Below are 22,353 nucleotides of genomic sequence, written 5' to 3' on the forward strand. Positions count from 1 at the left end.
GCTTCCCGTGGAGCCCGGGCGCCGCGGGCCGGGACCTCGGTGCAGCCGCGCTCTCTGCGAGGGCACGGCCCCGGCACACGGGGCACCCGCCGCACCCGCCGCACCCGCCGCACCCGCGGAACGCAATCTGTGAACCCTGCGTGGTTGCACTGACAGTGCTCGGCGACCGTGGCCGCGGGGGCGGGACCGGAAGCCTTGCGCAGGCGCGCCGCGGCGGGGCGCGGAGAATGCCGGACCTGCGAGGGGTGACGTCACGGTGCGCGACGCGGGAGCGGGTGCCGGGAGCGGGTGCCGGCGGCGGCGCCGCCCGGGGCGGCGAGGCCAGGACTTCGAAACGCCGGGGGCCGGCGGGCGGCTTCGCATCATGTTTGGCTCCAGCCGGGGCGGCGTGCGCGGCGGGCAGGACCAGTTCAGCTGGGAGGACGTGAAGACCGACAAACAGAGAGAGAACTACCTGGGTCAGCGCGGCGCCGGGCCCGGGGACGGGGGGGGGAGGGGGGCTCGAGGTGCGCGGGAAGCCGCGAGTGTGGGGAACGAGAGGCCGCGGAAGCGGGGAGCAGGTGCACGGGGAGCCGCGAGGCGGGGAGCGAGGGTCCGCGGGTGTAAGGAACGGGGCGGTGGGGGTGCCTGGTTGGGGGGAACGAGGGGCCGCGGGTGCGCGGAGCCGCGGGTGCTGGGTAGCGCAGGGTTGCACCCCCGGGGGACGCTGGAGGCGCGCCGACCCGCCGGCCGAGCCCTGGGCACTGCTTCCCCGCAGGGAACTCGCTGATGGCTCCGGTGGGCCGCTGGCAGAAGGGCCGCGACCTCACCTGGTACGCCAAGGGCCGGGCGGACGGCGCAGGACTGAGCCGGGAGGAGGAGCTGGCGGCCGTGCGGCAGGCGGAGCAGGAGGCACTCATGGCGGCGCTGTGAGTGCGCCCCGCGGGATCGGGGACGCCCTTGGGGGGCGGCGGGCACGGAGGGGCGGGGCCCGGGTGCAGCCTGCAGCCCCTGAAGTTCGCCCGCGGCCCCCGCAGAGGCTACAAGAACGTGAGGAAGCAGCCCACGGGCCTGAGCAAGGAGGTGAGGGGGACCTTTCGGGGGGCGGGGGGGGCAGGGGGCGCGGGGTTGGGGGGTGCAACTGCTGCGAGCGCCCGCGTGCCCCCGCACAGGACTTTGTGGAGGTGTGTAAGCGGGAAGGAGGGGACCTCGAGGAGAAGGGAGTGGACCGGCTGCTGGGCCTGGGGAGCTCCAGGTGCGTGGCGAGAGGTGGACAGGGCGTGTTGGGCTTGCGGAGGCAGCACCTGGAGGAGGCGGAGGCCGGGCCGGTCGTCTGATCGTGGGGGGGTTCTCCCCCGCCTTCCCACAGCGGCTCGGCAGGCCGAGTGGCGTTGTCTCGTGAAGACAAGGAGGCCGCCAAGTTGGGGCTGTCGGTGTTCACGGTAAGTGCCCGTGTCCCGCGGGGACCCCCACTTCCCGCAGAGCACCTCCTCCCCCGACGCCCAGAGTGAGTGACCTTCCTCCGCAGCACCAGCGTGTGGACAGCAGCCGGCCAGGCTCCTCACCAGCCTCAGCTAGGAAGAAGCCTCGGTCAGAGGAGGACAAGGCAGAGCCCGGGTAAGGGCTGCACCCCCGCCTGTCCCAGGGGTCTCTGGGTGCCTTGGCTGCCCGCTGGGTCCCCAGAGGGCGGTGCTCCGATGGGACCCGGGCAGGGGGAGGGCGGGTATTGCATGCTGGATGGGCTGGCTATGGGCACCTGCGGTCAAGACCTGGTGATGAGGCCGTGTGCTCACAGCCCAGAGAGCCACAAGAAAAGCAGGAAAGAAAAAAAGAAGAAGAAGAAGAAGAAGCACAAGAAAGAGAAAAAGAAAGACAAGACACATCGGAGCAGGGTAGCCTTGCCGCTGCCCCCCACCTCTGCAGGGTAGGTGGGCCTCTGCCTTGGGGTGGCCTGGTGGGTGGGGCAGGGCAGATTCCCACATTCAGGGCATCTCTGGTCTCCTCAGATCTGGTCGCCGCAGGCATGGCTCTGACTCAGACGTGGACTCCTCGCCCTGTTCCAAGAGGCAGCGCCGGGACCACAGTGACTGAGGCCTGCCCACCCCCACCCCCCACCCCCCAGCCTCAAGGCCAGCAGCTTCCAGAGAGAGTGCCACCCAAGGAGGATGCACTGGGCGTGGAAAGAGCCCATACAGCCGCTTCTATTTTTCTTTCACTCACTCTTTGTACTGAAATAAACTTATTTTAAGGAAAACATCTCACTCTCCAGGCAAGGTGTTGGCCCCATGTTCTGGTACAACCAGCCTGAAACCGTTGGGAGGGGGACTTCCCTGTGTTGGTGTCCTGCAGTCCCACATGGGCCTGGGCCTGGCCCTGATGCTTAGATTGCAAGGGGCATAGACTTGTCTCTGGAGTGTTTCCTGCCACCCCCCCCAACTCTCCCCCTGGGGACCTGCCTGCTAAGCCCTCTCTGCTTCTCCTGGGTAAGACTGGGCCTTCTGCCACCTCTGGAGGGGGGTGCACACAGAACCAAACTAACCCTTACAACCAACTGGAATGAGGACAAAACCCAGGCTGGGTTCGTAATTCCAAAGATAACTGTCCTCACAACCCTGACCCTGGTCTTCAAGCTGTTGGTAGAGGTGAATGATCCACGGTGCAGGCCAGACTGGGCCAACAGCCTTACCAGGCTGAGAAGCAAGGACTGCAGAGCGGAGGGAGGACCTTCAAAGAGTAAAAGGCATGTGGCAGCAACAAGGGGCTCAGGAACAGGCTGACTAGGGTGTATGCCTGTTTGCAAGCAGGTGTGCACCACGGAGGATGGGCATGGGAAAGAGAAGGCAGCCTGCACGCAGAACCCCTCCAGCTGGCCTCGAGCACAGCCCACAGCCTGGCACTGCCAGGACTCAGCCAGTGGCAACTTCCAGTCAGCTGCACGGCCCTGGTCCCTGGCTAAGGACCCGCGCCATGGGCCGCTGGCACCCAAGCACTGGAAAGCCATGAAATAGTTAAGACGTTTTATTCTAGTCGCTATAATTACAGTGCTTGTTTGTCGAAATGAAAACTGAAAACAGGTATACAAAACAGTTGATTACTAATCGTGTATTGAAAGCAGTAAGAGGTTCCACGACACCAAATAAACCAGTTCTGAGGATTTCCCCAAGATAAAGTTTAACAGCTCCAGCTTCTTCAGTGTTTATCAAAATACAAAAGAAAACAGTAGAGGTCGTCGTTTCGATGGCAAATCTGACCCTTGCAGGCTGAGGGAGTGAAAGCACATGTAGACGGGGGCTCCGGGGGCTGAGGCTCTAGGGTGACCGGCCCGCCCACTTGCACTCCTGCTGGTGAGACCCCAGGCCGCCCAGAGCAAGCCAGAGTGCCACGCAGACCCAAGGGAAAGCCGGGGTCTCCCCCGAGGGGTCTGTGAGCGCTGGCCGCAGCCGCCAGCCTGTCTCCTGGGCAGCTGGGAAGCACGAGCAAGCAGAAACGCTAGGGGATGCGGGATGACCCAAGACAGAGCGAATCACAGGGACCCTATGGTGACCATGCAGAATGGACCGTGGCTGGTTCTGCCCCGTCGCACGTTCCCAGCGGGAAACAGACTGCTGGTGGACTGGACTCCGGCCACCGCTGCAGAACCAACACTGGGCATGGTTCTCCCTTCTGTAGGTTCGAGTGTTCTCCTTATCCTGTCTTTTTAACTATTTAAAAAATGCACTGAGTTCGGGTTAAAAACCCACCACCCAAATGGATCTCAACACAGATCAAACGCCCGAGGAGGTGAGCCAGGCTGGTTGGACACAGCGACTCCTGGAGGCCCCGTGTGCCTAAAACCCCTTCTCAGTATTAACAGTGGGTTGATTCTCTGTTTACAATAAAAAAAGCTGAGTACTATTGCATAGGAGTACCAGAAACTGCCTCGTTGGGAACAACAACTATTTACATTAAATAAGAACCCGGCTGCAGGCTGCGTCTGCACATTTACAGCATGGGGAAGCACACTGTGACCGACCATGGAGACAGCTTCTGGCACTCACACCACATGAGAGTAAAGCAGGGTGGAGGAGGGAGTGGGGTGGGGGGCGTGGCTCACTTCTGGTTCCGGAGCTGATTGGACAGCCAGTCCAGTCCCTCATAGAGCCCATCCCCGCTGGTGGCACAGGTGGCCTGAATGTACCAGTTCCTGTGGCGCAGGGAGTGCAGCCCCAGCTTGTCTGTGATCTCCGCCGCATTCATGGCGTTGGGGAGGTCCTGGTGGGAGAGGCCCGGGGGACATAGGTCAGCACTCAGCAAGGACCCCTGTGCGCCCTCGAGCCCCACACCCACCCGCATTTGCCTGCCGATCATGCACGTATGCACGCACCTGCTTGTTTGCGAACACTAGCAGGACCGCGTCCCTGAGCTCGTCCTCTGCCAGCATCCTCATGAGCTCCTCCCGGGCCTCGTTGACGCGCTCTCTGTCATTGCTGTCCACCACAAAGATAAGACCTGCGGAGCCGTGGGCGTCAGGACAGGCAGCTAGGGCACCCCAAACCCCTCCACCGGCTGCAGCACGCCCACTCACCCTGCGTGTTCTGGAAGTAGTGGCGCCACAGCGGCCGGATCTTGTCCTGGCCGCCCACGTCCCACACGGTGAAGCTGATGTTCTTGTACTCCACGGTTTCGACATTGAAGCCTGTGTGAGTGGGACCCAAATGAGCCTTCCCCAGGCCCCTCCACCCCGCACCAGCCCCGCCCTGGCCCCTCAGCATGCTCCCCTCACCTATGGTGGGGATGGTAGTCACGATCTCGCCCAGCTTCAGCTTGTAGAGGATGGTGGTCTTCCCTGCGGCGTCCAGCCCCACCATGAGAATGCGCATCTCTTTTTTGCCAAAAAGGCCCTTGAAGAGGTTGGCAAAGATATTTCCCATGCTGTAGACGTGCGGGAGGAACACTGGCCAGAGAAACCTGTAGAGAGAGCAGTCCCCGGATTCCTGCCTGCTGTGTGCAGGAGCAGCATGGGGCCCTTCCTTCAGCTCCCACCGATGCACAGGCCTAATCCCTCAAAGCTCACAGGGCCCAGGCAGAGGAAACCAGGCTCCTGGAAGGGAGAATCTGGGGATCTCAGGACAGGGTGACCAGCACTGGAGGCTGCGACACCCATTTGGGCTCGACGACACGGGCCACGTGGCAAGGGGATACAGAGCGCCGACATGAAAGCAAGATCCTCCGCAACACCCATCCCAGCAGGGACACAGGCCTTGGCCAACCATCCCTGACGTGCTGAGAGCTTAGCACTCACCGCCACACAGGACTTGAAACCAGACCCCACCTGGGCTCTCGGGCAGCACACCAGCCATGAAGTCTGAGGGGAAGCCTGTCCGAGGCCCTTCCAGCCCAGTGAGGAGGCAGCCCCTAGGCCGCAGCAGGGTCCCCTCAATTCAGAGCAGAAACCTGGGCCCGAATCAGGTCGGCGGGAAGGCACTGGCGGTCATGGCCACAGAGGGAGCGGTGTGGCACCCACAGCTCCCCATTCCCACCCCCAGGGCACAGGACGGTCCTTTCACTCTTCAGCACTGTCCTTTCCACACATGGACTTGGGAGAGATGCTCACTCACTCAAAGGCAGACTGCCCAGGTATCCAGGTTTTTGACACCTGGCGGAAGTCAAGCAGCAGGGTGTGGAGCAGCCTTCAGACAGAGAGGAGGGTCTGTGTAGACAGAAAACCAGCTGGTCCACAGCAGGCACTGGCCAAGTGCTCCTGAGGCCGAGAGGGAGGCCTGCCAGTCACACCTGTCCCCAGGAGCAGTCAGGAGCTCCCCAGGCCTTGGAGAACAGATAGGATGCAGGCCCAGCCCACTGCCCCTCGAGGACAGGCTCAGGGGGTGTGGTCACCAGTGAGCACAGGGTGAGCACACGCACATTCCCACTCCCGCCGCGACGGCAGCCAACACACCCTGACCACAGCCGCCCATCAGCACCGTCCCGAGAATTGACAAGGCGGGACATTCCTGTTTTCCTTGGTGGCTTTGATGCCCGGCAGAGGCCTTCATAATGGCTTCTGTGCCCCCTTTTCCAGGTGTTGCTGAAGATTTTAAGTCACATCTACACCCAATATGGGGCCCGAACTCACAATCCCGAGGTCAAGAGCAGCATGCTCCACCGACTGAGCCAGCTGGGCCCCCCACTTCAGTGCATCTCTGACATGTTTTTATGCTTTTGGGGGTGAGCAATACTACCTATTCAAAACATTAAAACCTAAAATATTCTTTACTGCAACATTTCTTTTTTCTGCAGACAGCCCATTTTCCTCATAAATGCAGAGAATGAAAAATTCTCTGAGAAACACACTTTCAATGTCAGTTCTTCCAAAATCACTAATGAAGAGATGCCCAACCCCCAAAGACAAAAAGAAAAAGGGGGTGATAAGTTCTGGAAGCCAAGGCCAAGTGTGCTTGGGGGTCTAACCTTGTGTTCTTCCTCAGCTCTGCAGGGAAGGGACCTTCCTGGAGCAATGGAACCTGGGCTCTGCTGCCTGCATCCAGGTGGGCAGGTGTGGGCGTGTACCATGCTGGACAGAAGGACAGAGCATGCTGGACAGGCAGGCACACTAACCCATGGACAGGCACAGATACCTGCAGCCTCCAGGCCAGAACCTATGCTGCCTGTATCTGCAGTACCCACCACTGTTGTACCTTAGCTCCCTTTAAGACGCCGCCAGCGGGGGAGAAGCGGGGAAGCAAGACAGAAGACTACTTAAAAGGGAAAAAACAAACAACCCCCCGCCCCCGCATCCACACACGGCCCCAGGCACCAAGGTGGGGGATCTGGTGCCACAACACAAGGACAGGTCCATGGCCACCTGAGAGCCAGAGTAAGACAAACACACACAACAATAAATAAGGATGGGGAGCAATTTTGAAGGCCCCCATGTACCTGCGCATGGTGACGTCTTTTTAAATACACCACCAGAGGCGTGACCCATGAAACACATAGCTACAAACTTCGACTCTGGTCACAACACTGTCAAGACAACGAGCAGATAAACCGGACTGCAAGAAAATTAGTGCAAGATTAAAGGCTGTCATCAAAGAAATACCCAGAAGACCAATGACAACTCAGGAACAAACAAGTTTCAATTGTATTTTAGAACTGCAAAATGGCCGTTGGGGGGAAGCGGTCCCAGGTGGCTCTGGAGGTTAAGCCTCTGACTCTTGGTTTCAGCTCAGGTCTTGGTCTCACAGTTGTGGGATGGGATGGGCTCTGAGCTGGGCATGGAGCCTGCTTAAGATTCTCTCTCCCTTCCTCCCTCTCCTCTTTAAAAAAAAAAAAAAAAGGCCAAGAAGAAAGAGAAAAGTACTGTAAGATGAGCCAAAGACCAGACATTTCCCTGAGGAAGATCTACAGATGGCAAATGAGCACATGAAAAAATCTCCTCCAAGAAATCCAAATCAGAACGAGCTGCCCACGACACACCTACTACCAAGGCCCAAACCCACAACACTGACACCACCAGCTGCTGAGGATACCTCGCAGGTGGCAGTGTCCTACAAAACCAGACACTTTCCTCACATAAAAAGGAGCTGCGGCTGCGTCCACACCGCGTCCTATACCTGGGCATTTACAGTAGCTTTACCCAAAATGCCCCAGTCAGAAGCCCCAGGCTGTTCTCAGAAGGACAATGCCTGCCTGCACAGACTGTGCTCCACTCGTACCATCCCGCTGCCGGCGCTGCAAAGAAACAAGCTCCCCACCACCAGAAGACGAGGGTGGGAGCGGAGTCGTGTGGCCCCTGGGGGAAAGAAGCCCTTCCAAGCACGCCACTCACCCTATGATTCCGAGTGCAGGCAGTGTTCTGGAGAAGGTGGGACTGTGGAGATGGGAGACACACCCCTTGATGGGCACCGGAGGACATGAGGGAGCCCAGGAGGGCTCGGGACTGTAAGACCATCAGTCTGGGTGACCCTGCAGGCATGGGCACACGTCCTTCCACACTTGTCCATGCCCACAACACGCACACCACGGACAGTTAACCCCCGTGGAAAGGAGGGCCTCCGGCTGATGGAGTGTCAGTGTGGATCCAACAGGTGGGGGGCAATGGGGACCGGAGGGTGGAGCTCCCTGTTCCTTCCCCTTCATTCTAGGGCAGCGAGAAACTGCTCCAAAACCAAAGCACACAGAGAATTCTGGGGAAGAAACCCTTCAATGTTGCAGCTCCAGGAGAGCAGAAACCTCCAGATGGAAAGAGCCTGGCATACAAGCATGGAAACAGACGTACTCGGGGGACGGACGACACCAAGGGTCTGAGTGCTTTATTCCAGTGACACAGCAATGCTTCCAACCTGTAGTTCTACTCCCAGCCTAAACAGCAGTTCAGGGGAGGGGCAGAAGGATGGAAGGCCAGAAATGCACACCTTCCCGACAAGGTGGCCACAGGGGAGGGGAGACTGCCTCCCCCAACCCTGGAGGAGAGGAGGCACAGAGGCAGACTTCCAGAGAACAGGTACATGCCACGTGCATGGCTAGAACGGGGGGCTGGGCCATCCGAGGGCAGCTGGGAAAAACCGGTTGACAGGTACCAACCAATGAAAAGAGAACACTGTCATTTTTTCTGTGGGGAACCATCAGCCAGTCACCAGCTGGCTCAGTCCTGCTACCACTGGTATTGCAGCTAGGGAGATCTGGGCGTCAAGGGGTGACCCCTATGCCCCAGAGCAGACACACTGAGGAACGGTAGCACACTCACCACAAAATACAGCCATGACAGAGCCAGGACGGGGGCCATGTCTGGGAGGTAGGAGGGGGACTACGACTTCTACCTGCTTTAGCGCCATCGCATCCTGTTCTTACAAGTCAACACAAAACCCAAAGGATTCGGGGGTGACCCTCCCCAGCCCTCATGTGGGCAGAAGGACCACCTCAGGGCAAACCTGCCCAGACACAACCCCTGGCTGGCTGGGCTGTGCTGCACCTTCATTACCAAATCCGAGAGCCCCCAGGAGCTGGGGATGAGTATGAAGTCTTGGGTTGAAGATGCCACTGCACACAGCAGTTGGGTCTCCACAACGCCTCTAGACACTTCTGTACCTGCCACACACCTGGTCCAGGGACCCTGGTAGCTCCTGGCCCGTCCCCAGCACCATCTACCGTTTTGCAAAAGGTCTGCATCAATGGCCAGGATGATCCCATGATGATCCTCTCGGAACAAGGTCTACTGTGCATGACACTCAGCCAAGGTGCCAGGCCACACCTGCTGCCACCAGAGTCCCTTCAATTCATGTGCAAACCTTCTTTCCTGTTTCCTGCGACGATCCTCTGCACCCCTGCGCCATGAAAACGTGGCCTTGCTCCCAAGGGCTCCCTCCTGCCCAGGAGCTGGCGCCAGTCCCACAGCTCTGTGGGAAGGACCAGGAACAAGGTAAAGCAGGAAACAGGCGACCTACGTGCTCGAATGCAAAGGTCTACTGGCCAGAGGCCCAGGCCTGCACCTGTACCCGTGGCGCCCCCCCCCCCGAAAGGCCTGGGAGGGGTCAGGATGAGCCAAGCCGCAGGAGGTGGCTGCCTGGACAGTCTCCAGCAGGGCTGCCAACAGCACCTGCACGACTCACCATTACTAGCATGACAACACCCCACCTGGAGTGCAGCAGAGAGGAACACGTGACCCAGGGGCAAAGGTGCGAGGGTCCAGTTCCACCCTGTGCTGTGCAGGGTGAGTTCAGAGGGACGAACCCCCACTTGAATGGCAACCTGGGGGACATGGGGGCGTTTCCCCTTCCCAGCTCTGTCAGAGTCAAGTACGGGGAGGTAAAGGCGCAGCTCTGCCACCACACAGTCGGTTCTAGTGCCTCAGGGGAGAAACAGGACAGGGCACAGACTTCCACACAGAGCTGCTAGGCACAGGGACTGTTTTTTACGGGGTTCATCAACAGCAACTGCGTTCCAGCAGTGAACCCTGGGCACAGGCTGTCCGTCACTCAGAAGCCCAACACACCCCGACATGCAGAATGTCACCATGGACCACCCAGAATCTGCCGCACACAGCTGTCCACACCCCAGCAGACACAGCCTCGAGCCGTCCCCACCGGCAAGCCCAGCGCACCCGTCTATGGCTTGGGCTCCTCCTCCATGTCGTCTCTGTGCTAGGCATAGGCACTGCCCAGCCTGGCACAGCTGTGTTGACACACTCACGGGGAGAACATTCAGCCTGGCACACTTGACGGACTGGCCGTTTCCCACCCAGCGCCATGCGCCTGACGGACACGCACTAGACTTCCAAGTACTCAGCACAGGGGTCCTCGGGTCGGGGCATTGTGCAAAACGACCACTACATCCCTCACGTCCCACATCTGCAGCTGATCTTCCCGTGTGGAGGATGTGGGCAGTCTCCTCTACCAGGCACCTCAAACACCCTCCAGGCCTGTCTGCCAGTCGTCACGCTGCACCCCAGGTCCCAGGACAGCCTCTAAGCACCATCACCCACTTCCCCCTCTGCCACTACACATGGTGGCCCAGACTGTCCTGCTCTGCACCCTCAAGCCAAGTTCAAGGAGGGCCTGCTGCAGGTGGCCCACCGGGCTTTTCCAGCAAGGCACGAGGGCCAACCCCAACACCAACACGAGGATGGGGGAGGTACCCCAGGCCCAGGAGGCCAGCCCCTCACTCCGCACCCTGTCTCTTGAGAGCTGGAGGAGCAGGGCATCACCTGGCAGGTCTGACTCAAGGCACAACCAGTGAGTGTCACGCTCTGCACAGCCACAAGTAGCTCTCACTGTCCGTGCAGCTGTCACAGGAACAAGCACACCACAGAGTCTCTAGCCACTGCCTCACAAGGCACAGGTGGGAACAGCCCCACCACACGTAATGCTCCTCACCACCAGCCACAAAGACCAAAACAGAATTTTCAGGTTCTGCTTAACACTTTCCAACCCAACTACCCTCAAAACACCTCAGCCAACCGTGTGCCAATGACCAGCCGGCCTGCAGCGCAGCGTACACAACACACACAGGCGGCCACGGAACACAGGTCACGTGGCCTCCACCTGGAAAACAGGGACGCGTGAGATGCACGGTACCCAGCTGCACTGACCGCAGACCAGGCTGAAGGTCACTACGCTCACAGAAGGAGCAGGTGCACAAGAACAGGGCTGGACACAGAGTCTCCACAACGGAACGGGAGTGAGAGAGTGCCACACATGCCCTCTGACTCCACCTCAACGGTCAGCAGACTCTCAAGGGTGTCTTTCACAGCCAGGTCCCCACCAACGTCCTGAGGCTGCTGTCCCTGCTCCTGCACCTTCTCAGAGCAGCCACTGAGCCCAGCACGCAGGCATGGGGTGGGCCAGAGCCCTGAGAGGTCCCTCCACAACCTCCAGAAGAGAGGGAACTGCAGCCGCAAGCTCTGGGAGTGCTAGTCTCTCCTGCACATCCACCTGGAGTGGCCGGGAGACCCCCCACCCAAGTTCCCCCTGCACATCCACCCGGAGTGACCAAGAGACCCCCCGAGTACTCCCCTGCAAATCCACCTGGAGCGGCCAGGAGACCCCTGAGGCTCTCTCAGCACAGGGAATGATGGCAGGGGGAGGGGTAGTCAGGCCAATCCTCAACCTTGGTGTCTGTCTTCAAGGGACTTCAAGGGACCATTACTGAAAACAGAATTCAGAACTTGCAGCCCCACCTCTTTCTGTAAGCAGTGGCCTTCCTGAGGACACAGAAAATCACAGTCAGCGGAGGTTCAGCACCTCTGCTGCAACCCCCAGCAGTTTGGACCCCTCCGTGGCCCTCTGGGCAGCCACGTCTGCCAGCCCAGCCCAGAGCACTCACAAGCACAAGGGCTCAGGACCCTTCCCACACTGGTCCTGTCCCAAAGCTCACTGTCTTTATGGGGACTTCTCATGTCTGCCCACCTATCCACCACCTCTTCCTGCCTCTGGCCACACGTGGGACCCAGGACAGCCCTGGTGCTGAGGACCCCTGCTGACATGCCTGCCCGTGCCATCCTCTGTTTGGAGGCCCCCTGCAGGTCAACTGCCTGCATACTCCATACTCCCACTCTGGCACTACCCCCTCCACAAGACACCCGCTCCACAGACTCTTCTCCTACTGTCCTCCTCCTACTGCCTTAGGCCCAAACCCCACAAACACCCACCAACTCTGTGTCCCCACTCAGCTCCTAATTCACCTGCTTCCAACAACTGCCTTCACTTCTCCCTCTGAAAGGCACACCCCTGCGGACACCCCTGGGCCCTGGCCCCGGGCACCTCATCACCCCTCTGGCTTCCATCCACCAGCAAGGGGCCTGTGGCCTGCTGAGCAAGGCAGATGTCAAGCTGGGGTCCTCAGAGAAGTCAGTGCCGGCACCCCGTAGCTGCAGCGCACCATGCCACCATCTCGAGATGGCAGCCGGCACAAGCCGCATATGCCTTGGATGCTGAAATCCCACCCTGCTGCTTCGTCTGTCGTGTCCTGGGGACCACGGGACAGTGAGTCATCATCACACGGGTGCAACTACACCACAGACACCAGGCGCTGCTGCAAGAGCAGGCCATGGCAGGGGCACAGGAACCGAGCTAGCTGGGGCCTTGGGGCTGCTCCGTCTCTCCCACGGACAGAGAACAACTCCCGCTATGGTTCTCCGCAGAACAAAACACTGCCTCCCTTGCCTACAAGGTAGCGGCATTCCTGAGAAACATGATCTATGAAAACCACCACGGCAATAACAAGGGCTGCTTCCGTACACAGAACACAGGGACACTCAGGAAGTCGACATCTGTCCATACCACGAGGTCCCAAGAACCTGCTCTTCCCAGTCACAGAGATTCCTGAAATACCCCTTCTGGGGCTAGGCCCACTGGCTTGCAGGCGGCCTCCCCACCACCAGAAGCGCTCGTGCCCGGGGCCTCTTTGCCTACGGCTACCCCACCCAGGATCAGACCCACAGGACCCTGCTCCTTTCCACCTCCGCTGGGATAGCAACTGTCTGGAAGCACTGTGCCCAAGTCTCTCCCCAGCCACATGCCTGCTCTGCCCACAGCCAGGGCACCACACAGCCACCCAGCCTTGCACTGTGCCCATGGGCATACCCTGTGGCTCATTTCCCTGGGCACCCACGAGACCACCTGTCAGGGAGCGGAGGAAAACCCGAAGAGCCCATCTACCAAGGCCCAGAGGGATGACACACACACGTTGACAAATGGGCTTTTCCTAAGAGTGTGTCGGTCAGGGACAAGCCACCAAGCTAACAAGGACGTCCATGCTGGGCCAGTCTGACTGGCCCGACAGTCCAAGGAGGTGGCCAGGGCTGCGGACACCCGGCCAGTGACTCCAGCAAGCTTGCAGCTCTCAGCGACATCCCTCGGTTAAGGACGCGCTCCCACGTGCAGGCACCAGGAACGAAATACATTCTCTCCCCTCTCCCCAGAATTAGCACATCTTCCGTAGCTTTGACAGAGACAAGCTCAATGTGCTCATCATCTTCAACAAAGTCTCACCACCCAACTCACCAGAATACAGAGCATTTTAAACATAAATCGACAGATTCAGTTCATAAGCAGCCCCATGCTCACCAAACGACAGGAAAATTCATAGAGAACAGTTGGCAGCAATTTTTAGGACGGCCTTCATCGTGAACCCCGCGATCTGAACACTTGCCTGGTGAGCTGTCTTCAGTCACACACCTCCCAAGTGAGACTGTACGCAATCTCAAAACCATTTCCTTGCTGTGTGCGCTGAGGCCGACCTGAGGGCACTCAACGACTGCACACGAGGAGGTGACGGCGAGCTCTAACCGCCCGGATTCCTATCTGGCTCCCACACCGGCACCACACAGATGACTCCACATGTGAGACCAAATCCAAGACCCGATGCGTTCTCCACCCGACGTGCCTTCTGGAGTCCCTTCTAGCTTGCTCATGTACCTGAAGACCAAACCTTCCTACATCCCAACTTGACAATCATCAGTGTTTCCACTCCCAATTCCTCAAGACATGGGGGGTGGGGGGCACCCGGGCTCCCACGAGTTCAGGCCGTACACTTGTGGTCACCTGTGGGGCTTTGGGGACATACAGAAACGATGGCCTCCTACACACAATCCCCTTGCTGGTAAAGTCTCCCCGCCTTCCATGCTCTTCTGGCTTCTCCTCTGGTCAGGGCTGTTGGCTGCTGACAGGCTGCCAAGCTCCCATGGCCAGGGCAGGCGGGGACCGGGACAGCAGGGCCTGGAGGCACTCGGAAGAGGGACATGCATCCCTGCATCCGCCAGCCAGCCAGCTCACTCAAGGAGGCTGGGGAGGCAGGACGGCAGGGAATGGTCTGACCGACGCCCAGAGAGAAGCTCTGAAGCATTTGTGTGACCCTTCCTCAGCCAGCAGAGGCGTCCTCGCCCACCTTAAGAACAGTCACAGAGGTGGCACGCTCTAGCAGATAGGGTCCACCTACGCAGCACAGACTTCCCAGTGATCACAACAGGCACCGAGGGACACTGTGCTCAGCAGAGGGCAGCACCTGTTGGGGGCGGGGGGAGTGGAGACCCAGTCCCCAACTCTGCACTCCACCTGCCTGTGGCTACTCTATAGTTAACCCTCCCAACCCATCATCATCCCCACCAGGGACTCACCTCCCCCACCACATTCACTCACACCCTGGACTCACCTCCCCCATGCACACTCACACTTGGGACTTGAGCCCCCTCCACACGCACACCCACACTCAGGATTCGCTCCACCCCCCCCCATGTTCACTCACACCCTGGACTCGCCCCTTCCCCACTCACACATACCCACACTCTGGACTTGCCTCCTCCCCACATGCACACTCATAGTCTGGACTCACAACTCCAACACTCATATTCACAGCCTGGACTCAACCCCCCATGCACTCACACTCTGGACGTGCCTCCGCCCCCAACCATGAACTTGCTCCACACACACACACACACACACACACACACCCTGGACTTGCCTCCTCCCCACACGCACACTCATAGTCTGGACTCGCCCCTCCAACACATTCACACCCTGGACTCAACCCCCCATGCACGCACACTCTGGACTTGCACACCCCCCACACACATACCCACACCATGAACTCGCCCCCTCCACATACACACACTCACGCCCCGGACTTGCCCCCCCAACACACACACGCACACTCTGGACTCGCCCCCTCCCCCCACGCACACTCTGGACTCACCCCCCCACCCGGGACAACCACACAGTGAACTCGCCCCACCCTCCCCCCACGCACACTCTGGACTCACCCCCCCACCCCGGGACATCCACACCATGAACTCGCCCCCTCCACATAATCTCACACCCTGGACTCTGGACTCGCTCCCCCCGCCCCCCCACACTCACACCTTGGACTCGCCTCCCCCACACTCACACCCTGGACTCGCCCCCCCATCCCTGCACACTCACACTCTGGACTCGACGCCGCCACGCACACTCATATACTCCATACGGCACCCTCTCACCCCCATTCCCAAAGCCATCCTCTCCTTCCCACAAGGCAGTTACAACAGATCCATGGCCAGGTCCAAAACGTTTCTCAAAGACTGAACATCCTCCACACCCATAAGGTGCCCACCGAGCACCTCATTCTATGCAGACAAGAACAGCAGAGCAGATCCCAAAAGCACACTGAAATTCCCCTCTTTTGGAAGAATCTGTGGAAAATGGACTCAACTTTCTCCAACACTTCCTACACTGCTCGAGACGGTGCCAGGTCCCAGATGCAGCTGCCGGGCGCAGGAGAGAGTCCCGGCTGCAGAGACCGCACCCAGTGTCCCTGAAGCCAGAAGGAGCAGACTGGAAGTGCAAGCCTGTCCCAGCCCGGGAGCTTCAGCTCAGCACACCGGGGGTGCTCCTCACCTTGGAGAAGAGACAGCAGGGGAACCAGCATGACCCAAGTCCCTGGACGAGGTAGGTGTGGACACCTGCCGGTGAGGACTGCGGCACCTGGAGACAGACGATCGTGTGGAATTTCCCAGGCGTCCTGAAGACAACCCAGGAGGCCCGCGGACAAGACCAAGCCTTTGCAGGAGGGCGGGGCGCGCTAACTCACGGCCAGTCGTATGATGACCCTCACCCGGACACCGCTAACGCGGCACGGGCTCCGCACGGGGCACAGGCGGGGACCGGTAGGGAGAACGGCGGGTCGCGCAGCCTCGGGGCGCCGCACGGGCACGCTTAGGCCCAGGCTCAGACAGCGGGCACATAGAGGCGCTGAGCGCTCACTGCTGGCTATGAAACGGGAACTACAACCGACCGCAGGGACACCAGCAGCCGCCGGGCCGCGGTGACTTCCGGGACCGCCCGGCTCCGCACCCCTCCCGTGCAGAACCCCCTTCCCTTGCGAGTCCGCGGCGGCACGGAAGGCGGCTGCCGGGCGCTGAGGAAATGGGAGGCGCTCCCAGCGCAGAGCGCGGCGTGAACTGCGCCAAGCCCGGGCACCGCCGAGCCCGGCACGACCCGGAACCCGCACGCCGCACTCGTCCAGTTCCCGTCTCACCCACCCCGCCCGCTTGCCCGCCCGACAAGTCCGCGAACCCGCGCAGACAGTCCTCCAGGAACCAGACCCCCCAACGAGGAAGGAAGGGTGCGCTCCGTGCTGACGGCGCTCAGGAAGCGAGCCGGACCTCAGCGGCTTTCCTCCGAGCCCCGCGCCGCCACCTCCCGCGCCCACGGCTGCTCCCACTCCGAACCCGGGACCCCGGCCCACGGAACGGGGATCCCACCCCGGCCATCGCGTGACCTTGGCGGCGTCCCGGGCCGCGAGTGCCGGAGACCCCGAGACGGGATCCCATGGCCCGGCCCGGACTTCCGCGCGTCCACCCCGTCGGCGCTGGGGGCGCGAGGCCGCGGGAGAGATTCAGGGGCCGGCGGCGCCCCAGCCCCGGGCCCTGACTCCACGCAACCCACCCCCCGGCCCCCGCCTAGCCCCAGGCCCGGCCAGTCCCCTCCCCCGCCTCGGCCGGGACTCCCCTTGACCCCCAGCCAATCCTCGACCCCCGGCCCAACCCTAGCGCCCTCCGCGCCTCGACCCTCCACCCCGCCCAGACCTCGTCTCGCCCGCCCCGCCTAGTTCCCCGGCCCGGCCCCGGGCCTCCTCGCCCCGGCCTCACGTCGGCTCCCACCCGGCCCGGCCTCACCGACGCAACGCCGCCGCGGTGGGCAGAGCCTCGGCGGCCCGGACCTGTCCCTGTCCCTGTCCCCGCCGCCCCGACCCCGACCCATGGCTCCCGGCCCATGGCTCCCGGCCCGCCGCCTCACCCTCGGCAGCCGCGGCGAGGCTACTGCTCAGAGCCAGGCGTTGGTTTTGCTCCCACAAGATGGCGGCTCTGACGGCGGCCACGTCAGTGCCTGCTGCCGCGGGGGACGCTGGGGAAACGGGGCGGGCGCGCCTGCGGCCCCACCTACTCCCCTCCGCAGGGCGCACGCGCAGACTCCGGGCTGGGGGCGGGCACGCGGGACCAGGACTCCGCCACGCCCCGGGCCACGCCCTCCCGCCGCTGCGCGCGTGCGCACCCGCGTGCCCCTCCCGGAACGGAGTGCGCCTGCGCCGCGCTTCTCCTGGTCTGCGCGGTGGTGGACCCGGCCTGCACGTGTTGCAGATCGGGGTACTGAGGCGGGTGTGGGCGCGGCGGCCGGGGAGACGGTGCTTGTCCTCTCCCTGAGCAGGCGGGCCCTCTCCCTGATCAGCGGGCCGCGGTCGGTCTCCCCGGGCCCCAGGTGTGCAAATTGTGACCACCACGCCGCCCCTGGCCCGCCCGAGGAGCCTCCCCCCGCCCCCGCCCGCCCGGGAGCACGTTGCCATCCAGTAGCACAGGCCAAGCAGGAGCTCTGCTGGGCGGGGGACAGCGCTGCCCCCGGGGTCGCCGTGAGCCCCAAATCTGGCGAACTGGAAGGAGGAGCCCCCTACTCCTGGAAGCCTCCCTGGGCTGATCGGAAGGGAGACACGGACAGTCGCGTCACCTCTCCACGGTTTCCAGGCTCAGGGCTTGGCTGAGGACCCCACGTAGGACCTTACTCTGGCTCCTGCCAACCCAGACCCCCCTCCTTTCTGCCACCTGGTCTCCGTGCCCCCACTGTCATGCTGCTTTGAGGGGTCCCACTCGCGAGAAGTCCTCTGATTGTGCTGGAGGGGCTCTCCAAACCCGTGTGTTGTAGGGGGCACAAAGGAAGGCCATGCCCTGAGCCCAGGGGCCTGCCTGGCAGTGAAGTCCTGCCCAGCCCCCTCCTGTGCCCTCTTGCTCCCCGTGGGCAGGGCCCCCTCCCTCTCCTGGGACAGCTGGGATCCAAGCAGCTGCCAGTCCTCCTCAGGCCCTCCTCCAGCCTCATCTTCGGAGAGGCTGGTGGTCGCTTGACCCTGTGAGCCAAGGTCACAGCCCTGTGGACCCACCTTGCAGTCCCAGCTTCCCTCAGATCTCACCACTTAGAAACGAACCAGCTGGTGGCCTGCACCCTGCATCTGCCCCCAAGGCCTCCTCCCTCCCAGCTCCCAGCCCACCTCCGTGGGCCTGCTTGGGTCTCTCCTGCCCTAAGTGTACAGCACATGCTCCTGCAAAGTGCCCTCTGGGGTCTGTTTATCCAGGGAGGGGCACAGAAGCTTCCGGAGGTGCTGGCTCCCCACCCGCAGAGAGTCAATGCCCAATCTGCAAGTGGTCACTGTGTCTTCAGAAGCTTTCTTTGAAATTTAAAAAAGTATGAGAAAATAGAGGCAGGAAGGAGTGTATGAAAAAAATAATTCCTGTGTACCTGTCCCTAGCTAAAGGAGTTTACCTTCCTCTTGAACCTGTCCTTCCTGGGGGTAGGGGGCATCTCAGCCCAGGACGGACAGGTACAGGGCACATCAGGGGACGGATCCGTCAGAGCAAGGACTGAGGCCCAGGTGCTCATCTGGGCTCCCTCCCCCTCTTCCCTGGGGTTGGGGAAGGGGACACCCTGGGAATAAAAGATGAAGACGGCGCCTGTCCAGCTTCTGCCAGGAGAGGGCGAGGTGAGCTGTCTAGCTGCCTCCCGCCCAGACTCTCACCTCTAGCCTGACCTCTAGTAGGGGGCCTGGTGGCCTGGTTGGGGGCTTGGGGTCAAGCTCCTCTCCTTCAGCAGTTCCCAGGCTGAAGGCCAGATCAGACACAAGGATGCTGGACAAGAAGGAACTGAAGGGCCGGCTGGAGCAAAGGGGCACAGGCAGGAGAGGAGGTGTAGGGGGTGTGGGGGGAGGAGCTGCTCCCTCCCTGCAGGTATCCCGCTCTGCACATGGCCCCTGGCATTGTTCACAGTGGCTAGGCATGCTCTGGGGAGGCCTGGAGGCTGGGATGGCGGCCCTTGGAACTTGGCCTCCAGCAAGCCACTTGCCGGACCTTCGCTCTTCGGCCAGCCCCACCCTGTCCCCAGGATGCTGGTACTTTGCGGCCTCCAGCTGCTGTCTTGGGTTCCTCCAGGTTACCACTTAGCTAAGGCCCTCAATGGCCAGCACCTCCTGGCCAGAAGTTTCATCCCCTCTAAGCCTTCCTGGGACAGTGTGGCTCCCAGAGGGGACCCGAGACAGATTTCTATCCAGATGGGTGGGGCCCTACATCTCCCTCTGCTCAACTCCTTTATCTGGCATGCCCTCCCCCAGAGACCCCTGATCCTGTATGGCCCTCCAGGGACCATACCCAGGCGGTGAGAATTATGGCCAGTTTGAGGACAGGGGCCCAGCCCCCACGCTCACACCTGGTTCCTTGCCCCACCCAAGGGCTGCCCTGCCTCTTGTTCTGGGCTGGGGGCAGGAGCCAGCCAGGCCTCGACTCTGCCAGTGTCCCACGGCTGGCAGGGGAAGGGCTGGCCCATGTCCACAAGGTAGCTGAGAAGCAGAATGTGGGCCACAGCCCCGTGTCACACATGGAGAGGCCTGTGTTAACCTCGGTCCTTTGAACATCCCCGTTCTCCCCATATGGGCACCTGCCTCAGTTTCGCCATCTTATATCAGCTTCTCTCCCTGCACCGCTACTGTGTCCTCCTCACTCCAGCTCAGCTTGTGGGGTTCCTTCTCATTGCTGACGGGCTGGAAATGTTCTCAGCCGGGTGCTTTGCTCCCTCTGTCCGGGGGCGGGGGCCCCTGCCTCCCCCATGTGAGCACTGCAGTCCTCTCTGGCAGGCCTGCTCCACAGGGCAAGAGCATTCCCCGCCTGGCTCTCACCCTTGCCTCATGTCTGAGGATGAAGCAGCCAACAGGGTGCCCCAGGGTCAGCAGGTACGGCGTGGGGCCGCCGAGAAGCGCGTCTTTGCCCGACAGATAGCATTTTCTGCATTCTGTGTGCACTCGGCCTCATTCCCAAAGAGTGGTGTGTACAGGACCTATGATTCTGGGGACAGCAGAAACCTCCCTTCTATGCCCCACTGTAGCTGCTGCAGCAGCCGGTGGACAGTTTCTGCTCCCCACATGGGTGCACTTGGGGAGGGCATCAGCCCACCATTGCCTCGTCCCCCTGGAGCGGACATGCTCATGGGTTCTTCTGGAAAGTGCTTCCTGTCTGTGGCACCCAGCCTTTGGGGGTGCGAGTGGAATGCGGTCAGCAGGAGGGACGCACTTGGAGGTGCTCGGTCTGGGGAGTTCTGATGGCCCTGGGCACCTCTTATCATCCTGTGGAGCTATGAGACACCTGTCACCCCTGACGTCACGTGCCCAGGAAGTGTCTCAGCCTTGGAGAACTGGCTGGGTTCCTCTTGGGACCATGCATCATTTATTGGAGGCACTAATTCAGCCTCATTGTGAGGCAGGGCCCAGTCCGCCAGTGTGTTGGGGTGGAGACCCAGACCCAAGGCAGGCCCTACACCTGCTGCTCTCAGATCCCCCTCCTTCCTCGGAACCATGCCCTTAGTCTGCCTGCTCCCGTGTCAGCCCTGAGGCCTGCCCCCATTCCCCAGGGTGGTCAGGATGGGGTCTCTGGGGTCTGCCTGGTCCAGGCTGGCTCCCACCCCAGTCAGCAATGGGCGTGTGTGATGGACTGAACATCTAATTCCACCCGGCTAGTGGGAAGGGGCCAAGTCTGCAGCTAGAAGGATTCAGATCCACCAGATAAATGCATGCAGGATGCTGGGAACCAGCAGGGGAGTTGTTTCCATCATCCGGCTGTGGGGACAATGGGGCCCCACACCTAGAGTGGCTCCCTCTGCAGGTGTATCTGTCTGCATTCCCCAGAGGACAGGGAAAGGCACAGATGGGATGAGGGTGTCCCGGGCACTGACTCATACAGCTTCGGAGACCGGGAAGTCCCAGGATCTGTTGTCCACAGGCTGCAGACGCAGGAAGGCTGGGTGTCCCAGAGCACAGCAGAAGAATTCACTCTCCCTTTGCCGTTCTTGCCAGTCACGTGCCCGGGGGCTGTGACTCCCTCGGTCTACAGAGCCAGATGCTCATCTCTCTGGGACAGCCTCGCAAGACCACCCAGGAAGGCCATGGCACCTCCGATGGGCGTCCGGATGACACAAAGTTACCATGGCAACAGGGCTGGGGAGACTCTGGGCAGAGCCGCATCCTTGCCTGGGTGGGGCTCCGGGGTACCCAGCCTAGAGATGGGGGAGCGGTCCTCCACCCAATTCCGGAGCATGTCCCACCCCCAGTGTCCATCCTCGCCCACGGAGAGTGGCCAGGGCGCCTGTCTGCTTGGCACCCTGTACCCCAGCCCCACTGGCCACTGGGCCCAGGTCCCAGGGGAGACCAGTCCTTGCTCCGATTCTGCTGGGGACAGCCAGCCTATCCTAGGGTCCGAGAACTTGCCCACCCCTCCTCCTCTACGGGAGAGGAAGCTGAGGTCCAAGGACAGGACAGGCCGCCCCAGTGACCAGTGACTTCTCTGGGACCAGCCATGGCAAGTGAACAGCAAGGTCCTGACATTCTCCCGAGCTTTTTTTTTTTTTTTTTTTTTTTTTAAGATTTCATGTATTTCTTTTCTTTTTCTTTCTTTCTTTTCTTTTCTTCTTTTTTTTTTTTTTTTAGGATTTTATTTACTTATTTGACAGAGAGAGAGAGAGAGATCACAACTAGACAGAGAGGCAGGCAGAGAGAGAGGGAGAAGCAGGCTCCTTGCCGAGCAGAGAGCCCAATATGGGACTCCATCCCAGGACCCTGAGATCATGACCTGAGCTGAAGGCAGAGGCTTAACCCACTGAACCACCCAGGCGCCCAGATTTCATGTATTTCTTTAGAGAGAGAGAGAGAGAGATAGTGCACAAGCCGGGGAAGCGGCAGGCAGAGGAAGAGGAAGAAGTGAGTTCCCTCAAGCGGGACTCGATCCCAGACGCTCCATCAACTGAGCTGCCCCCCCCCCAGCATCCCTCTCCTGAGCTTTTGAATTCGCAGCTCATTGATTACGTGAGCTCTGGGACAGGGACATACGCCTGTGCCTACCCCAGG

At 60.9% G+C, this 22,353-nt stretch overlaps 2 protein-coding genes across 3 annotated transcripts; one reads left to right on the top strand and one right to left on the bottom strand.

The window, feature by feature from the left end:
- Window positions 1-292: 292 nt before the first annotated feature.
- C1H1orf35 (chromosome 1 C1orf35 homolog) lies at window positions 293-2,235 on the top strand. Its single transcript, XM_044261766.1, has 8 exons — window positions 293-458; window positions 758-908; window positions 1,017-1,062; window positions 1,152-1,234; window positions 1,349-1,421; window positions 1,508-1,596; window positions 1,775-1,903; window positions 1,986-2,235. The coding sequence occupies exons 1-8, from the start codon at window positions 365-367 to the stop codon at window positions 2,068-2,070; spliced, it is 750 nt and encodes a 249-aa protein (XP_044117701.1). The 5' UTR covers window positions 293-364; the 3' UTR covers window positions 2,071-2,235.
- A 747-nt stretch (window positions 2,236-2,982) lies between these two features.
- Window positions 2,983-17,331, bottom strand: ARF1 (ADP ribosylation factor 1). Of its 2 annotated transcripts, XM_044261790.1 has the most exons (6): window positions 17,226-17,311; window positions 5,577-5,668; window positions 4,742-4,926; window positions 4,544-4,654; window positions 4,343-4,467; window positions 2,983-4,230 (listed from the first exon to the last, which is right to left on the bottom strand). In XM_044261790.1, the coding sequence occupies exons 3-6, from the start codon at window positions 4,887-4,889 to the stop codon at window positions 4,069-4,071; spliced, it is 546 nt and encodes a 181-aa protein (XP_044117725.1). In that variant the 5' UTR covers window positions 4,890-4,926; window positions 5,577-5,668; window positions 17,226-17,311; the 3' UTR covers window positions 2,983-4,068. The 2 variants fall into 2 exon arrangements, with proteins under 2 accessions (XP_044117725.1, XP_044117715.1); XM_044261780.1 differs by lacking the exon at window positions 5,577-5,668 and having other exon boundaries at window positions 17,226-17,331.
- Between the last annotated feature and the right edge of the window lie 5,022 nt (window positions 17,332-22,353).

The sequence above is a fragment of the Neovison vison genome, chromosome 1, assembly GCF_020171115.1.
Source record: "Neovison vison isolate M4711 chromosome 1, ASM_NN_V1, whole genome shotgun sequence".
NCBI lineage: Eukaryota > Metazoa > Chordata > Mammalia > Carnivora > Mustelidae > Neogale > Neogale vison.

Bases quoted from the DNA above. Each gene is read 5' to 3' on its own strand.
- C1H1orf35 (XM_044261766.1), top strand. From the start codon at position 365: ATGTTTGGCTCCAGCCGGGGCGGCGTGCGCGGCGGGCAGGACCAGTTC. The intron at 459-757 runs GTCAGCGCGGCG...GCTTCCCCGCAG, and splicing joins ACAGAGAGAGAACTACCTGG to GGAACTCGCTGATGGCTCCG. The intron at 1,904-1,985 runs GTAGGTGGGCCT...TGGTCTCCTCAG, and splicing joins CTGCCCCCCACCTCTGCAGG to ATCTGGTCGCCGCAGGCATG.
- ARF1 (XM_044261780.1), bottom strand. From the start codon at position 4,889: ATGGGAAATATCTTTGCCAACCTCTTCAAGGGCCTTTTTGGCAAAAAA. The intron at 4,468-4,543 runs GTGAGTGGGCGT...ACGGCTCCGCAG, and splicing joins CTACTTCCAGAACACGCAGG to GTCTTATCTTTGTGGTGGAC. The intron at 4,231-4,342 runs GTGCGTGCATAC...CTCTCCCACCAG, and splicing joins TAGTGTTCGCAAACAAGCAG to GACCTCCCCAACGCCATGAA.